This window comes from Orcinus orca, chromosome 10 (assembly GCF_937001465.1).
Source record: "Orcinus orca chromosome 10, mOrcOrc1.1, whole genome shotgun sequence".
NCBI lineage: Eukaryota > Metazoa > Chordata > Mammalia > Artiodactyla > Delphinidae > Orcinus > Orcinus orca.
Genome location: NC_064568.1, coordinates 75,421,644 through 75,440,997, shown reverse-complemented (window position 1 = coordinate 75,440,997; position 19,354 = coordinate 75,421,644). Strand labels below are relative to the sequence as shown.

At 39.0% G+C, this 19,354-nt stretch overlaps 1 protein-coding gene across 5 annotated transcripts in view; it reads left to right on the top strand.

Moving 5' to 3' along the window:
- SUPT3H (SPT3 homolog, SAGA and STAGA complex component) overlaps window positions 1-19,354 on the top strand; it is a 449,999-nt gene that overhangs the window by 411,405 nt on the left and 19,240 nt on the right. For 4 of the 5 annotated variants that reach the window (XM_033423889.2, XM_004267521.3, XM_033423891.2 and 1 more), the window contains one exon: window positions 10,966-13,063. In XM_033423889.2, coding sequence (XP_033279780.1) covers window positions 10,966-11,007 — 42 coding nt within the window. In that variant the 3' untranslated portion in view covers window positions 11,008-13,063. Of the gene's footprint in view, window positions 1-10,965; window positions 13,064-19,354 lie in introns of those variants that run through there. The other variant, XM_049716348.1, reaches the window with a different exon arrangement.

Genomic DNA, 19,354 nt, shown 5'->3' with positions numbered 1-19,354 from the left:
CCCTGGTGGCGCAGTGGTTGAGAGTCCGCCTGCCGATGCAGGGGACACGGGTTCATGCCCCGGTCTGGGAAGATCCCACATGCCGCGGAGTGGCTGGGCCCGTGAGCCATGGCCGCTGAGCCTGCGCGTCCGGAGCCTGTGCTCCGCAACGGGAGAGGCCACAACAGTGAGGGGCCCACATACCGCAAAAAAATAATAATAATAATAGCAACTTTCTGCCTTCTGGAGAGCTTTGGGTCAAACAAGAAAAATGAGAATTAACTGTTGTTATACTAAACTGCCCCCCCAAAAATGGAGATTTTGATTACTAACTCCTGCCAGTTTGGCACTGTTTATACATATACTTATATGTGCTTGCAGCTTGGAACAGTTCGGACATCTGTGTTGTTTACAGTATAGGTAGCTGAAGAAAAGTTTAATATTATTGCCATTAAATTATTATTACCACAGATGTATTTAAGTGCATACAATATCATGGAAAGAATAGTTTAAACATAGAAATGGCACACTTTTAGTTAGACTCATGTAAAGTTGCTAAAAATGACATTCACAAAAAACTTTTCTCTAAAATGCAATGCTATTTGTATCAACCACATAATTATTTTTCTCAGCAACAACAAGAAATTAATACATCTCTCATATAATTTGATTGCAATGACTTGGGCAATTAGAAATGGTAATTTTTAATAATTAAATTTTAATTTAGAGATGTTTATATTCAGAATCCTGAAATAACTTATAAGAAGAATATGATACAGACTTAGAGAAAAGCATGCATAAAATGACACGTTCCTCAAGATTTATAGGCTCCAGTTACTTGGAATAGAACGGGAGTTAATGCTATGTCTTTTTCCTATTCTGCCAGCCAGAGAAGACCTCTTATTAAAGGGCAGGGCTCCCTCCACTGTCTTAAATCAAGGCTCTGCTGTCTGACAAGCTGCCCTCCATGATTTTCACTGGATATTTATAACATGCGGAAGTACACAAAAAAGGAAAATGTTTAATGAAGAGCTTTGCATGTTACAATGCTATATACATCATATGGTTCAATTTAGATTCTCTGAAATATCAGAGTTAGAATGAAATTATCAAAAAGGGGAAAGTCACATGGCATTGGTACAAACAAGATGTGCCTATTTGTATTTATGTTTGCTAATGAATTTCAGCCATGATCCCCACTTTGATTTTAAGAGTCTCAGACCACCATTCGGTTTTATTCATTGTAATTAAATCTCTTGCCCACACGCAGACACAAGGGCAGCAAGAAAAGGGGGCATATTTTATCTTTTCAAAAGCTATTACGTAGCTTTGATATGAAGCTCCAGAGGTCCAAAGATTTATAGTATTAAAGCAAAACAGTATGTCTCTCAGGGCACTGTCACCTCCTTCAGCAAATGGAGGAGCCGAGAGAGGGCTTGGACTCTGAATCCAGTGACCCCACAGAGGGCAGGGCTGAATTTGTGCTTACGGGAGCAGTGGAATTTGAGGCAACTTGGTGTAGTCTCCGATGTTGCTACCGAAAGAGAGGTAGAAAAAGGCCAGATAAAAGCACAGCTGGTTTCACGTAACTTGGGAGTGAGTTGGGGCAGAGAGGAGGGCTAATTCATCTGTCTTGTGGAACAGCATTTATACGTGAGATGCAGAGATGTACATACCTTCCCAACCCCAGCCAACCGAGTGTTCCAACAAATAGAACACTTAGGCTAACTTAATTAGTAAGGACTAGGGAAAGACTGTTGCTTTCGGTTACTCTCCAACCTCCCTCACCTTTTCCTTCCAGCAAAGCCAAGCCAGTAGCTGTAGAACCTCTGCCCTCTGTGCCCTCTTCATCCCTGTGGAGTGGAAAAGAGCTTTTGGGAAACCACCAGGCCCTTGGTAACCAGGGCGGCTCCTGTGGCCCACAAATCATCCAAAATGCAGAGAGTCTACCCTACACTTAGTTAATTGGGAGTTAACGGTAGTTTGGGACAGGGTGAATGTATGCTCCAAATCTTTTCCTTGTCCTTCTTCTACTGGATTTAACCCAAATTCGGCAACTCCAGACAGACCTAGGCAGGCCACATTATTTGCTTGGCCCTGAAGCAGACACTGAGCACAGCCTTAGTAAGACTTCAGCATGAACAAATGGTACGTCGTTCCCTTGAAGGTTCTAAAGGTGCATACTTTTGCCACAGAACCTTTCAGCCAAGTTTATCTTAATTAGTTTGCTGTTTCATCCATTTATCAAAATTATAATTTGGGGCACTCAGGGATATTAGGTGATTCTCTAAGGGAGAGCTAATCATATAGCAGAAGAGGCAGAAGTAGAACTAAAAGCTCATGATCGCTGCCTTGTTCTAACTACTCAGCTGTCCTGTTTTGGACATCATGAAGTCCCTCCCTTCGCCCAGTCTCTTCACTTTTGTTCTGCTCCCAAGGGTACTTTATCTGGAAAAATGATTTTTTCCCCCTACATCTGTTTTCCCCATTAAGGTCAGAGAAGCTGAACACACAGCTTTGGGCAGAATGAGAACCATCCTGGGTTCTCTCCACATGACCATGGATGTGTCTCTCTTTCTCCCTGGGCAATGGTTTTTTCAGTTGTTAAATTAGGAATTGGGCTAGAGGAGTTCACAAAGATACTTTCCAATTCCGAAATTTTATTGTTCCTTGATTTTAGATGTAAGCAAAAGGTTTGTTCAACTTGGTTTAGTAGGCTCAATTTCCAAATCCCTTTGTCATTATGGAATTAAACGCGGTGTGGCGGTCTGAAGGACCGTGCTGCCTAACAGCAGCATCCCAGCATCTGGGAAGGAGAAAAACAATGGCTAGTGTACAGATGACCCACAAGTAAGAAACGTGAGAGGTAACAGGTAACCCGTCTGCTGTCTGCGTAAAAGGCACGGTCCAAAAACCTAATTTCTGTTTCTTCTGTATTAAATTAAATGGTAAGATTAGGATTCCATTATGAAATATTGTTCACTGTATAATCATGACAGACTCTGAGAGGGTTCCATTTATTGATCAAACCATGTTGGGATCCTGTTAATGGTGTACTCACCTATTCCACCACCATTCCCAGCCCTCACCTGCATCCAGGTCACTGGGATTGCTTCTCAAACATTCCAAACTCGAACTCCACTCAGACCAATTGACTTTAAAGAAGTGAAGCCAGAGGATCTGTTATTTTTGTAAAGCGCCCCAAGTTATTTGGGTGCACAGTGTTTTTTATTATACACTATTCTTTAAATTAGTCTGGAAAATAAGCGCCAGTTGAGAGTGCCTCCAAACTGAAGATGACTTAGATTCAGGTCCCGTCTTTGCACTCTGAAGGATTGTGCCAGACTAATCTAGTTCATTTTAACTACTTCAAGTGATCTTTAGCAAGAATTGAGTTTATGAGGACTAGGAGAATATGTATATCTATAGTAATCAGGATGGAAGAAATTAGGTCAGATTTCAGGGGGTTTTTTGTTTTCTTTTGTTTAATGTAAGACAGTGTGGTATAATAAAAAGAGTACCGGCCCTGGGTTTTGAATCATAAATCTACTCATCACCCACTAGACATGTCACTTTAAAAAGGAGAATAACAAGACCTTTTTTTTTTTTTTTTGCTAGTCGTGGTAAGGCTAAATTAGATATGGACATGAAAGTATTGTACTTCATAAACCATTTTTTTAAAATTGTAGTATTTTTTAATATTTGCCCCCCGCTTTAAGAAATATACAATCTCATGCCCTTTTAAATGTTATTCGAAATTAAATATTATGATTAAAAGGAAAAGAGAAAACAAAAAGGCTGTCTTATTTTTTCTCTTTCCCACCCTTGAAAATGACCTCTCAATGCATTTTACTTGTGGTGGTTAAACCAGTAGCATTAAATTGGAAGCTTTAGTGACTGCAGGGACTGTGTTACTTATCCTTGTGTCCTTTGCACCTCCAAGCACAAGTGCTAGTGCAAGCAAGCACCACCAAGCACCAAGCTGGAACTCTAAATAAAGAGTTGCTAAAATCCAATTCTGCAAATTTATAGGAATTCAGACAACAGAACCAAAATCTTCTGTCTTAGGCCTTTGAGGAATGAAGTATTTGTAAGTGAATTTGAGGCCTGCTATAATGAAATTTTCCCCCTTTTTTTCCAGCTTTATTGAGGGATAATTGAAATATATAAGGTTATATAATATATAAGGTTTGGTTTATTTAAAATCTTCCGTTTTAAAAAAAATTTTTATTGGCGTATAGTTGATTTACAATGTGGTGGTAGTTTCAGGTGTACAGCAAAGTGGTTCAGTTATACATATACATATATCCACTCTTTTTTTTTTAAGATTCTTTTCCCATATAGGTCATTACAGAGTATTGAGTGTTACCTGTGCTAGACAGCATGTTCTTATTAGTTATCTATTTTAGTAGTAGTGTGTATATGTGTGTGTATACGCCAGTCCCAGTCTCCCAATCTATCCCTCCCTCTGCTTATCCCCTGGTAACCATAAGTTTGTTTTCTACATCCATGACTCTATTTCTGTTTTGTAAATAAGTTCATTTGTACCCTTTTCTTTTAGATTCCACATATAAGCGATATCATATGGTATTTGTCTTTCTGTGTCTGACTTACTTCACTCAGTATATAATCGCTAGGTCCATCCATGTTGCTGCAAATGGCATTATTTTCTTCTTTTTTCTGGCTGAGCAATCTTCCATTCTATATATGTGCCACATCCTCTTTATCCATTCCTCTGTTGATGGACATTTAGGCTGCTTCCATGTCCTGGCTATTGTAAATAGTGCTGCAGTGAACACTGGGGTGCATGTATCTTTTTGAATCATGGTTTTCTCAGGGTATATGCCCAGGAGCAGGATTGCTGGATCATATGGTAATTCTATTTTTAGTTTTTTAAGGAACCTTCATACTGTTCTCCATAGTGGCTGTACCAATTTACATTCCCACCAACAGTGTAGGAGGGTTCCCTTTTCTCCACACCCTCTCCAGCATTTATTGTTTATAGATTTTTTTGGTGATGGTTATTCTGACCAGTGTGAGGTGATACCACATTGTAGTTTTATTTTGCATTTCTCTAATAATTATTGATGTTGAGCATCTTTTCATGTGCTTTTCGGCTATGTGCATGTCTTCTTTGGAGAAATGTCTATTTAGATCTTCCGCCCATTTTTTGATCGGATTGTTTGGGGTTTTCTTTATATTGAGCTGCATGAGCTGTTTTGTATATTTTGGAGATTAATCCCTTGTCAGTTGTTCCATTTGCAAATATTTTCTCCCATTCTGAGGGTTGTCTTTTTGTTTTGTTCATGGTTTCCTTTGCTGTGCAAAAGCTTTTAAGTTTAATTAGGTCCCATTTGTTTATTTTTCTTTTTATTTTCATTACTCTAAGAGGTGGATCAAAAAGGATCTTGCTGTGATGTATGTCACAGAGTGTTCTGCCTATGTTTTCCTCTAAGAGTTTTATAGTGTCCAGCCTTACAATTAGGTCTTTAATCCATTTTGAGTTTATTTTTGTGTATGGTGTTAGGGAGTCTTCTAATTTCATTCTTTTAGGTGTAGCTGTCCAGTTTTCCCAGCACCACTTATTGAAGAGACTGTCTTTTCACCATTGTATATTCTTGCCTCCTTTGTCATAGGTTAGGTGACCATAGGTGCGTAAAATCTTCATTTTTTCTTAACGTAGGCATTTATCACTATAAACTTGCCTCTTAGAACTGCTTTTGCTGTATCCTTTTGTTTCATCTTGAAGAACTCCAGTTAGCATTTCTTGTAAGGCAGGTCTAGTGGTGATAAATTCCCTCAGCTTCTGTTTGTCTGGGAAAGTCTTTATCTCTACACAGGAACTACTTTCCTGGGTAAAGTGTTCTTGAATTGGCAGGTTTTTTTCTTTGAACACTTTGACTATATCATCCCTTTCTCTCCTGGCCTGCAAGGTTTCTTCTGAGAAATCTGCTGATAACCTTATCTGGGTTTGCTTGTATGTGATGACTCTTTTTAAACTCTTGCTGCTTTCAAAATTCTCTTTTTGTCAGTGATTTTTAAGAGTTTGACTATAATATGTCTCAGCGAATAGCTCTTTGGGCTAAATCTATATGGGAATTCCTGAGCTTCATGTTTCTGGATGGTCATATCTCTCCCCAGATATCAGAACTTATTTCTTCACATGAGTTTTCTGACCGTTTCTCGCTCTTCTACTTCTAGGACTCCCATAAATCAAATACAGTCATCCCTCAGTATCTGTGGGGGATTAGTTCCAGGACCCGCCATGGATACCAAAATTTGCAGATGTTCAAGTCTCTTATACAAAATGACATAGTTTTTGCATGTGACCTCTGTAAATCCTCCCATATATATTTTAAATCATCTCTAGTTTACATATAATAACTAAATCAATGTAAATGCTATGCAAATAGTTGTAAATACAATGTAAATGCTATGTAAATAGTTGCCAGCTCACAGCAAATTCAAGTTTTGCTTTTTGGAACTTTCTGGAATTTTTTTTCCAAGTATTTTTGGTTGGTTGAATCTGCAGGTGTGGAATCAGTAGATACAGAGGGCTGACTGCATTATATATTTCACTTAATGGTGTCCCCTAATTTTACACAGACTTTTTTCACCCTTTTTTCATTCTTATTTCTTTTCTCCTCTTAATGGATAATATCAAGAAATCTGTCTTCAAGTTTGCACATTCTTTCTTCTGCTTGATTCTGTTTTTGAAGCTCTCTCTTGCATTTTAGTTCCAAAATTTTTGTTTAGTTCTTTTTTATGACTTCTGTCTCTTTGCTGAATTCCTCATTTTGTTCATGCATTGTTTTCTTGAGTTCATTGAGTTGTCTGTCAGTTATCTTAATCTCACTGTGCTTTCTTAAAATAATTATTTTGAATTCTTTTCCAGGTAACTCACAGATATCCATTTCTTTATGGTTAGTTACTGGAAAATTATTGAGTTCCTTTGGTGGTGATACGTTTCCTTGCTTTTCCACGTTTCCAGTAGCTTTGCACATTTGAGGGAGCAGTCAACTCTTCCAGCCTTTTCAGACTGACTCTGGAGGGGAAAGACTTTCACCTGAAGGTGTCTGTGAGGGCTCTGGCAGGGTGGGATTCAGCAGCTCTGATTCTGGGGAAAGCACAGTGGCATAATCTCTGTGCAGCTCCATCAGCTGAGGTCAACTTGGGCCAAGACTGCAGGGGCCCAGACTGCAGAGGTCCTGCAAGTGGCAGTGATACCTAGGGCTGTTGGGGTCCCCGATGGCAGAGGCTGCTGCTGGGGTCTTTCTTTTTTGCCTGTGAAAGGAAGTTCTAGCCAAGGGGATCCATTTTGGTACAAGGTTTAGTGAGCTGGCACTCAGTGGCAGTGGAGCCGGGGTTCTAGGATCAGGCACGTGTGGAACTACCTTGGTCCTGGGGCACAGGTGCACTTGCAGTGATGGTAGTGCCAGTGTCTGAGGTGCAGGCATGTGCATATCTTCCAAGGACCCAGGGTCTGAGTTCTTGGGGCTTACCACAGTGATTTGGGCCCCAGGGTGGGGAGAACAGCAGTGGCACAAGCTGGGGGGTGACAGGGTACAGTAGTGGCTTGAGCTCAGGGTGCAGCAACAGTACATCCTGGGGATGGTGGGTCAAAGTCCTAACTCTGGTCCTAACAGCTCAGCCTCAGTGATGCCAAAATTAATCAGGAAATGTGGTAGTAAGAATAAAATACAGGTCTGAACTGAGGGGCGTGGTTTTATCTATAATTAAAGCCTTACTAATTAGGCTAATGGCATAAATAACACATATATAATTATATTCAAACTGCAGGATATGTTTTATAGCATATTTATCTTCTTTTGCTTAAAATAAATATTAACCTTTTGCTTTTTAATATTAATTTGCATTCCTTAAAATGTGTAATTTATGATGCACCATAAAAAAGCAGAAGTAAACCAGTTTGGGATTTAAATGTTTTCTCTAGCTTGTTCATTGTCCATATGATTTTTTTAAGCCATATTTTTAAAGTACACCCTTAATTAGTTAATTTCCCCACCAGTGCCCAGTGCAGCAAGTAGAATCTATGTCTGTTTATCCAGGTAGATTGAGATTCCAGTAAAAGGTCATAATTTTGAACTGAATGAATAAAAGAATGTCAAAAATGGGGAGCTAGCTTGATACTCAATTAAAAAAAAAAGCCTAAGAACTACAATTGGCCCTTTAAAATATATATATATATATATATCATCTTTGCTGGTAACTTTGGGAGATGCTAAAATATCTGAGCTGTTCAATGCATTTACATAGGAGCCAACAGTAGTTGAGAACAGAGCTCTATTAAGTAAGAAGTAAAGCTTAAGTGGTATATAGCAGTAAGAGCTGGTTTGGGGGGGGCGAGGTCTGTGTTATTGATTAATTTATACTTTTCAGTAGTTGGGGAGGTCCTGGCTTTTGCTGGTCAAGGTCTGGGTTTTACTAACTAGGGGTGTCTGTGAATCGTTCATAGGCTCTGACAGTAGAGAGTGAGTTGAATACAGAATGTTTCATGAGAACGTGGCCTCTGGAAGGCCCTCACACCAAGCAATGTTTAAATTTAGTTTCAGCATTCGCAACACAAATAGAGAGAAATTCACAGTTGACACAAAGATGAGTTGTCTTCATCCATCTTCCTTTCAAGTTGCTTACTCTGGAAGGGATGCCAAATTTGGGACATTCCCATAATTACCCTACACAGACAGACAACATACATCCTTTATACATAAAAAGGAAAAAGCAGTGACTCAGGGTGGAGGACCCTAGGGGATTGGTTTGCTGAAATTGCTCTTCACTAATTACACATGCTCGTTTGTTTCTTCTTTACTTTAGAATTAGAAGAACTTATTCCAGAAATCTGGGTCAGCTCTAAACTTTGGTTTTCTCATTAAACTTGGCTACTTGAGTGTCTATGTTATTAAATAAGCCCGTCATCTTTTACTTGTTTGCAAACAATGGTAATCAGTTATCTGTGAAGGTGACTAGATTTTTGAAAAGTGACCTTTTCAATACTGGAGCAAACCATTTCATATCGCCCACCCTGGAAAGATTTAATGTGGTAATTTCTCAGGTGAGTTCAGCCAGGACTCAGTCTTCTCCCGAGCCAAGACTGCTGTTTCAAGGAAGGCTCACCTCAGCCATTTACCTTTAAGAGGAACCCAGCTTTATTCCTAGGTCCATTTATCTCCATGTAAACCATCCCTGTGCTTTCAATATTATGTTATGTTAAAGGTTGTCACTGTGGTTGTAAACTGTAAAATATCAAGGTTAAGAAGCTGAAAGTATTACTTTGGCGTGAGCCTCTCGAAGGCGGCTGTGGTGGAAGGGGCTGTTTCAAGGCCTGAGGCTCCCCTGCCTGTAGTTGTGGGAAGACACCTTACCCGTTCCTGCAACTTATTTGTGGCTCTCCAAGGAGCTCACTTAACCACTGTTCTCCGGTGCACGATCTTAGGAGCTAGAGCTGGAATTTTCTAGCCTTTGTTAGAATGTTTGCTTCAATCTGAAAGTGCCCTGTGGCACAAAGAGTCCAATGGTGAGGTGGAGCTCCCAGAGATCCCTGAGAAAGGAAACTTGGAATCTGCCACTGTTTTCTCATCCTTGCTATGCTGATCTGGAGTGAACTGTGTAACAGCATAACCCACCGATGAAATTTCAGCCAGGGCGCCAAAGCCTGACAACCATAGTAAATCCTGTGTAAGCAGGAGATTTGAAGGGAAGGGTTTTGAAGTTAATTGAATTTTATGATTAACAGAAAGTTATCTGGAAAACCATTTTTGTTTCACCTCATAGTGGTAGAAGTCTTTCTAAAAAGCTTGGGTCCACTTTCCTTTTTTTTTTTTTTTTTTTTTGATATAATTAAAAATAATCATGTTTTTAGAATAAAACTCTCAGCACCTTCATAACATTATCTTAACCATAAAAGCTTATTCTGTATTTCCTATAATATGGCTACTGAAGGTAAATTTATTGGACCGAAAGTTTACAGACTCCAGAACAGCCCAGAGTTACTAGCTTAAAGGAAAAAAAGATCCCTGATATGAGATTTTGTCATTTTTTCCATTTTTCTGAAAACAGATTATAGAAAAATTCCATTTAATTGAGGGTTATGAATTCTCTGAACGTTGCTGTTCCTAGTTTAAATAATGAAAACTATGGTGGTGAAAAGGGGTATTTTATTCCTAAATCCCGGATTTTAATTCTGCTTCACTCTGGGTCTCATTGTGAGAATCAGGACGAGTCACAGAGGCCCTGTATGGCCCAACTCTTCCGACTCTGAAATGCAGAATATATCTCTTGGGGTGAGAAATCACGCCATTTTACTTTCTTTACTGGAATATATTGCATTATCGCCATTAGTATCTATTTTCCCATTTTTCTTTTATGGGAGTATTTTTATCCCATCATGAATATCCATTTATACATCTATATGTACATGAACGTATATAAAATTATGTAAGATTCAGGTTTTCTGTAATGTCTATAATGTACAGAACTGCTTAGAGATCACCATATTTGGGGGGGGGGGGGCTCTGTTAGTATCTGTTCCCATAGCTTTTCGCTGAGACTGTAAATTAGGCCTGGGAAGGATATAATGAGTCAGTAATTTACAGACTATTAAGAGACTTAGTTAGAAGTGATTCTGGGGCATGTCCAATAGAGAGCACATGTTTATAAAGGACAAACAGATTCAACACAACATGTCTCTGGCCTAACCAAGCCCAATCAATTAACAAAATGGGATGTCTTATTTTAGGTATCTCCCACTCCCCCAAAATAGAATCACTAACCACTTGTTAACCACACTGACTTTTTAACAAAGTGGCTGCTAGAGCTTTGCCACCAGAAATGTTCAGATTAAGCACCCTATTAGATTGCAGCCAGCAGAGTCTACAAAACAGGAAGAAAGTTCTGTTTGCTCTTTTGCTTCCTTTCCTGGTTTGACTTCATGTGATAATTCACTGCAGATTTCTTTTTCTTTGACAGAGTGCCTACCGCAGGAATGGGATGGCTTTTCTGGCCTGCTGATGTGACTGTGACTGAGACAACAGGAAAGGCAGTGTTATATTAAGGTGATTTCTGTTCCCCTCCTTGGGCAAAATAAAAGACAAGTTTACCTTCTCCGCATCTTTGGGAGTGGGTTGGTTTGTTGTGACTATCAACTGGCTGACTCCAGCCCTTTTCCAGCCCCCTCAACGCTTAGTCTTGTTTACTAGATGGGCCATTTAGCCAATTAATGGCAGGATGTTTGGGATGGTGTGTAGGTGGACAAGAATGCACATCACACAGTTTTGAGATTTTAATTTGGAATAGATTTACTGCTCTCAGCTCACATAACTTAAAAGCAGTGACTTTTTTTTTCTCAGTGTTTAGTCTATGTTTTATTTGATGCATTTTGTAATCCAGGTTTAGGACAAAGGAAACAAAATTAAAAGAACAGTCAGTTTTCCCCTTGGACTGTCCCACCAACTCTACCTTCTGACATTTGATGTCTAGAGCTACATGTATTTTACAGACAAATGTCCATCTTATAAACTCACACTAATCAAAGACCTAATTGGCCTGATGAACTGTCTGTTCCCATCTTCTCTTCCCTTCACCCCACGTGTAGTATATGTGTCATTTTCATGGCCTCTTCCCAACTTCCTGAGTATCTACCTATCGTGTGTTTTTCCCCTCGTAGGCCCTCTTCCCCATCTTCATTTTTCTCCTTCCCCTGTCCCTCCGATCCCCAGGCCCAGCCCTCACACACACGCTGTACCCATTTAGAAGCAAAGCGGTTAGAATCAATGGATGGGGAGCCAAGTGATCTGCTTTCTCCCTCCAAAGCACTAACACCTAGACTGAAATGTGGGCTGGGCAGTTTCTTGCTGGTAGCAGCTGAGTTATCCTTCTGGCATCTGTACTTTCTCCAGTAAACGAGGAACTGTAACGAAGCGAACCAAAATACAGCAGTTATATACAGTTCTTGATTGAACTTGAATTGCAAAGGAGGAAGTTGTTTCTTTAATTCTTTAGGAGTTTTGTATAATTTTACTTTTATCATGGTTTCTACACACACTGAGATAGCCTTTGTAAAGAATTAATAAAAACAGAAATGAGAAGCATGCAAGGTTTTCCTCCTGTGACCAAATCGTAGTGAGGCTCAGTTAGCGTGATTGTGCCATATTTTCACATTTGTTAACTATCACTTACCTGTTCTATGTTAGTCCTTCTGGAAAAAATCTTCATGTCAAGAACAAAAAAACGCAGATATATAATATCAAAAAATTGCCAAAGGGTTTTGATGTTCCATCTGCGCTTGGTGAAATGTATGATTAAACTTTTCTTTTTATCATCATTCTTATTTTTCTTGGCATCCCTAATCATGGAAAATTACAAGCTTGCAGTAAACATCCTAACTTGTAAAACGACAGCATTTATTGTATTTGGTTTCTATGCCAGGCTTATAGATGTGTAAAATTTTCAGGAGCCGATTTTTCACATCGAAATTCCTCCTCTCCCACATTATACATTTTAAAGTATGCACAAGGCAGAAAATATAGGGTTTAGATTTTTTTCCCTTCATTTTATTCTACCTGATCTCCTTATAGTCCCAGAGAAGGAAGACTCAATGTACATTTCTCTCAGAAATATGACAGGTCTGTGTTTTTGTTGGTCTGGCGTATGTTTGTCTATCTTGAACAGTCTGACAGGTAATTATTTATAAAATCTGGTTTTGCCCAGTAAGTCCATATAATAACCTTTCACTTTTCATCATAAGCCAGTGAGCTGAATTTAGAATAAAACAAGGTCATTTATGTCTGTCCCAAACCAGCCTAGATGTCCCCGTAATGGCTCAATATTAATATTTGTAATTCTTTTTTTTTCTTTTCTACACTTAGGTTCTTTTTCTGACTCTTTCCACAACACTAAATTTGAAGTGAAATAAAATTTCCTTAAGCAGTGAGTATAGGGGGAAAAAAATTTATAAAGGGAAAGTTTCAGAAAATGTGACTTAAATAAATTTCTTTAAAGATTAAATTGTTATGTAGAATCATAAGCTGTCAGAGTGGAAGATGGTCTTAAAGATCATTGGAAACAACCACTCATTTTACAGATGGAAAATGATGGCCTGGAGAGGGAAACTGACTTTACCAAGGTCACTCAGCAATGCTATGACAGACCAGAGACCAGACCATGGACCCTAATTATCAGTCTATCTAGTCTTATACTCCACCATACTGGGTTTGCATTAGATATTACCAAGACACGTCAGGGTTTTATGGCATGTTTATCTTAGACAATAACCTAGATTTATTTTTTAAATGATTCTAATTATGGACACATCCTGAAGCATAAGCGTTATATTAAAATCTTCTTCAGAGGGACTGTGATGTTAATTAAATATGTGTTATATGCCAGTTATACATCAATTTTAAAAAAGAGGTCTGTAAGCAGGGGAGAGAGGAATTAACATACTTTGAGCACCTACTTTGTGTCAGGAACCTTACCGTTGGTAGTTCATTTATCTTCCCAATGACTTCGTGATGTTGATGCTAGAACAATGAAAATAAAAACAAAAATAAACAAATGGGACCTAACTAAACTTAAAAGCTTTTGCACAGCAAAGGAAACCATAAACAGAAATACAACCCACAGAATGGGAGAAAATGTTTGCAAACAAAGCAACTGACAAGGGATTAATCTCCAAAATATACAAACAGCTCTTGCAGCTCAGTATAAAAAAAAAAACCCAAATAACCTAATCAAAAAATGGACAGAAGATCTAAATAGACATTTCTCCAAAGAAGACATACAGATGGCCAAAAAGCAAGTGAAAAGATGCTCAACATCAATAATTGTTAGAGAAATGCAAATCAAAACTGCAATCACCTCACACCGGTCAGAATGGCCATCATCAAAAAGTCTATGGGGCTTCCCTGGTGGCGCAGTGGTTGAGAGTCCGCCTGCCGATGCAGGGGACAGAGGTTCGTGCCCCGGTCCAGGAAGATCCCACATGCCGCGGAGCGGCTGGGCCCGTGAGCCGTGGCTGCTGAGCCTGCGCATCCGGAGCCTGTGCTCCGCAACGGGAGAGCCCACAACAGGGAGAGGCCCGCGTACCGCAAAAAAAAAAAAAAAAAAGTCTATGAACAATAAATGCTAGAGGGGGTATGGAGAAAAGGGAACCCTCCTACATTGTTGGTGGGAATGTAAATTGGTACAACCACTATGGAGAACAGTATGGAGGTTCCTTAAAAAACTAAAAGTAGGGACATCCCTGGAGGTCCAGTGGTTAAGACTCCGCACTGCCAATGCAGGGGGCGCAGTTTTGATCCTTGGTCGGGGAGCTAAGATCCCACCAGCTGCACAGCGCAGCGAAAAATTGAAAAAAATCAAAAAAATTTTAAAAATTAAAAGTAGAGCTATCATATGATCCAGCAATCCCACTCCAGGGCATATATCTGGAGAAAACCATACTTCAAAAAGATACATGCAACCCCAGTGTTCATTGCAGCACTATTTATAATAGCCAAGACATGGAAGCATCCTAAATGTCCATCGATACATGAATGGATAAAGAAGATGTGGTACTTATATACCACATAAAAATATATGGAATATTACTCAGCCATAAAAAACAATGAAATAATGCCATTTGAGGCAACATGGATGGACCTAGAGATTATCACACTAAGTGAAGTCAAAGACCAATATTATATGATATCACTTATATGTGGAATCTAAAAAATGATACAAATGAACTTATTTACAAAACAGAACAGACTCGCAGGCTTAGAAAACAAACTTATGGTTACCAAAGGGGAAAGGTGGGGGAGGGGTGGTAAATTAGGAGGATGGGATTAACATACACACATTACTGTATATAAAATCAACAAGGACCTACTGCATAGCACAGGGAACTCTACCCAATACTCTGTGATAACCTATATGGGAAAAGAATCTGAAAGAGAATAGGTATATGTGTAGGTATAACTAAATCACTTTGCTGTACACCTGAAACTAACACAACATTGTAAATCAACTATACTTCAATATAAAATTAAAATTTTAAATAAATAAACAAAACAAAAATAAAAAGGTTTAATTGTAAGTCAAATGTGAATGCACAAAATAGTTTCTATTTCCGTAGGCCTGTGTTTGGGAGATGGAATTTGAAAATACATAAGTAAATAAATAACTTCTCTTATGGGAAATTGGCACTGCCTTATAGACTTGAGGATAAAGGAAACAGAAATATACTTCTCCCTTCACCTGAATTTGGAAGTGCAACTTTCTAAACATGCCATTTTGAGGATATGTCATTAACCTTCTGCCTTCACATATTGCAATAGTTGAGATTCAAAAATAATGTTCCAGTTTTAGAACCAAGAGTTGTTATTTAAAAACCATCAGAAGCACAGATATTTTTTAATGGTGTATATACTTCCTGTATCCGGGGAGGATTCTTCATTTATTACTGCATGTTCTTTGTTCCTATAAAATAAACAATCCACGTTTAATGCTTTTACCACGTAGAAGACAAATAAACATAACTTGTGATTCTTGGTCTGAAAGAAAACAATTTTACTTGCCTATAAATTATAAAATTTAATTTTATGAAAAAAATTCTGTATAGTTCCCAAATCAGGTATTTCTTTCCAGTTCATATAACCCCTTATGTAAAACTGAGTCACTACAGAGAAAGTATTTCCTCATCTGCCCTCCTGGAATTTAGATAGAACCTTCCCAAGTTGCATTTAAAATTCTACCATCAACCATGTATACATCTCATAAAATATTTTATAGTCTCCTGTACGCTCTGGCTGAACATTTCATAGTACATAAACACTTCTGCAAATAATATAAGGGCATCGAGTTGAATATGTCATAGCAGTGGCAGCCACATAAAGCTGATTCTCCCTCGATTTACTTTCTTACTTTTATCTTCTTATTTGAAATGCAAGGTGAAACTTTCTGTGCTCTTCTTGTACAGTTGGTTGGGGGCAGGGAAGGGGGGCAGACCAGGGGACTCCAGCAGTTTCAGTGGGGTCGTGTTCATTAAAGCAAAGGCTCTCTGCAGAGGGCATCAAGCCAAGCTTAAACAGCAGAACCATGCCTGCAGAAATTGGATGTAAATGTGATGGTTAAATAAGGGCCAGATGCCTTTAAAAGCTCAAATATTAAAAAGTCATATCTCTTAAAGTAAGTTTCTAGTGTCGTGACTAGGATAGTGATACTATAGCACTTTAGAAGAAGAAGAAGAAGAAACAAAGAAAGAGACTTACATTTGTCTTCTGGAAGAAAATATCAAATATTCAGCCTGTCATAAGTCATGGGAATTTTGGCAATTGAAGCATATTTTAAAACAATCAATTCCTACAAAGTCATGAGAAACCCAGATACAGTATTTCATTGTTGGAAACCACTGTAACTCTGTATACAGTATTATATTCATGTTCCCTTTTCTGCTCATCACCACCACTCATTCACTGTTCCCTTTTATTCAAAGGAAGATAAAAATAGAAAAAGGTATAGGAAAAATCAAGAAGCAAGAGGATTGCTTATATAATATAACCGTAACTTATAACTGCTTAAGTAACTTGCTATCAAAAATGATGATTTATTGTATCAGTATTTTAATAATAAGTTTTACATAATAATTGTAGGACACCGTGTGCCACCCTTTATACTAAGCACTTTGTGTGGCTATCTCATTAAATCCTCACAACCCCACTGTGAGACATGCATGGTCATTCTCCCTGTTGCCCAGAGGTGACAGAACGCAAATTTAAGAACAGAAGCTTCACTGCCTTATGCAGAAGTGCCCAAGATGGCGCTAGCATTTGTACCCAGCACTTTGACCCCAGAGCTCGTGCTCTTAACCACAGTTGTGCAGCACACATTGTACTAAAGAGTTCTGATAACATATTAAAGAGAATTGCTGCCCTGAACCTAGAAGCACTTCTCTACTAAAAATACTTGATTACAAGAAAATTTCATTTTAACTTAACATTCCTTCCCTAAGGCCAAGTATTATGTATATAATAGAATATCATGTAATGTATAATAGACTATAATTATATAGAATGATGCCAAGTCCTCTGTAAACCTTAAGATAAATACATATGATCAATGCACATACTGAGAATCCCTGTACAACTTATGAGAAAAACTTCCTCAAAAATCCATGTGTACAAAGCCTCTCCTTTGTGGAGACCAGATTTCTCCAGAAGGCCCTTATTACATAGGCTACTATTTTATGCTTTCATACAAGGTATTTATCTCATGTTATAAAGTAATCCTCAACTTGTGTACATGTGTTTGCAGTGGCAGATACAGAAGTACGTATGGCAACCCCTTGCGACTTTATAAAAATGTCCCTTTTAGATGTTTGCTTGTTAGTTGTGACATAGTCATTGTTTCTTCTAGCCCAGGATGTGTGTGTGCTTGGTGGGAGTGGTGGACAGAGAAAGGAAGAAAGTGGAAAGAAAGTTGCTGAAAACAATTTGAGTTAGAAATGATGGTTTTCATAATTCAAAAAGACACATGCACCCCAGTGTTCATTGCAGCACTGTTTACAATAGCCAGGTCATGAAAGCAACCTAAATGCCCATCGACAGACAAATGGATAAAGAAGATGTGGTACATATATACGATGGAATATTACTCAGCCCTAAAAAGGAACGAAACTGGGTCATTTGTAGAGACGTGGATGGACCTAGAGACTTTCATACAGAGTGAAGTAAGTCAGAAAGAGAAAAACAAATATCGTGTAGAAAAATGGTACAGATGAACCAGTTTGCAAGGCAGAAATAGAGACACAGATGTAGAGGACAAACGTATGGACACCAAGGGGGGAGGGGAGGTGGGATAAATTGGAAGATTGGGATTGACATGTATCCACTAATATGTAGGAAATAGATAACTAATGAGAACCTGCTGTATAGCACAGGGGACTCTACTTCACTTTGCTGTACAGTAGAAACTAACACAACATTGTAAAACAACTATACCCCAATAAAAAGAAAGAAAGAAAGAAAGAAATGATGGTTTTCCTCCCTCATCAGTGATTAGCAGCTTCTTTAATTCAACCCTAGGTCTGTTCTGCCTCAGAACAAGTCGCTTTCTGATTTTTGTTTGTTAAGATGCCAACTAGCAGTACTGCAGCCTGTTGTACTACGTACCTGTAGCTTTCTCCTCTGAATGGCGTTGATTTACTTCTTCCAGTCACTTTACTTGGGAAAAGTTAATCACTCCTTCCAGACCTGTATGTGCCAATCCATCGAGCAGTCTCTAAGCAGCAGTGACTCCTGCACGTTGGCCAGCCACACTTCCATAGGTTTGGCCTGGGCGGAAACAGTGAGCCCAGATGGTGCAGGGAGTTTGTGACTTACAGGGCAGCCTAAGCAAGATCAGCATGGTGTCAACTTTCCATGGTCCTAATCCCAAAGGAATATACCAAATCTAGGGTCCAGATGACAGAAGACCAGAGTGATGGGTCACTGTGTCATGGAGGTACCAACGCTAAACCACAGTCAAGCAGTTTTCCAGCTTTCGTCCATACCTAAAAGGAGGTCGAGGTGGAAAATCCCATGTCTCTCCAGAGCCAGGGAGGCAGATGATCCTTGTGGCAGCTCCTCCCAAGACTGGCTGTCTTGCTGCATCCCTCGGATGATCACAGAGTGAAGTGGAACCTTGCCTACGTGATCCAGATGGAGACATGCAAGGTCACTTAGGGTGCCTTTCCCCTGCAATATACAGAGTCATGTGTCTCTGTGAACCATACGAAAAATCCATCTGCCTCTTCCTCCCTAGGTTTTCAAGGTGCTCTCCTTCTCTAGCTCTTTTCCATAAAGCTTCTGCCTATCAGGGCAGAGTGCCTTCTGCATCCTCTGAATTTTTATGCCCCTGTTGGTCTCTATACTTCCTATTTTCTGTCCCTAATCATCTCTCCGTGTGCTTTGTAGCCTGCCTCAAGAAATTAACAATTTCTGGAGGGCGAGTCTTAAATCTGTACCTCTTTGTAATCGCCGCATGCACATATTAGGTGTTCAATAAACATTTTTTGGTTGTTTAACAAACATGAGCACAAAATTCTTTCTTTTTCTTTCTTTCTGGTTTTTTTTTTTTTTTTTTGGTTAAGTCTTTGTTTAATCTCTTATTGATGCTTGTTCGACTTATTTGGCTGCAAATCTCAAGAACTATAGATGATCACAGCCTTTTTCTTAAAGACAATAATACAGTGTCTCAGAGAAAGCAATTCAAAGCAGGCCATGAGTCAGATTTCTTGTGGCCTTTATGAGTAGGTAGCTCTGACTACAGTCTTATTTGAAGGGGTTAATGACCTCAGGGAGGGAGGTAACCTTAGTCACATTGGTACACTACTAAAGAC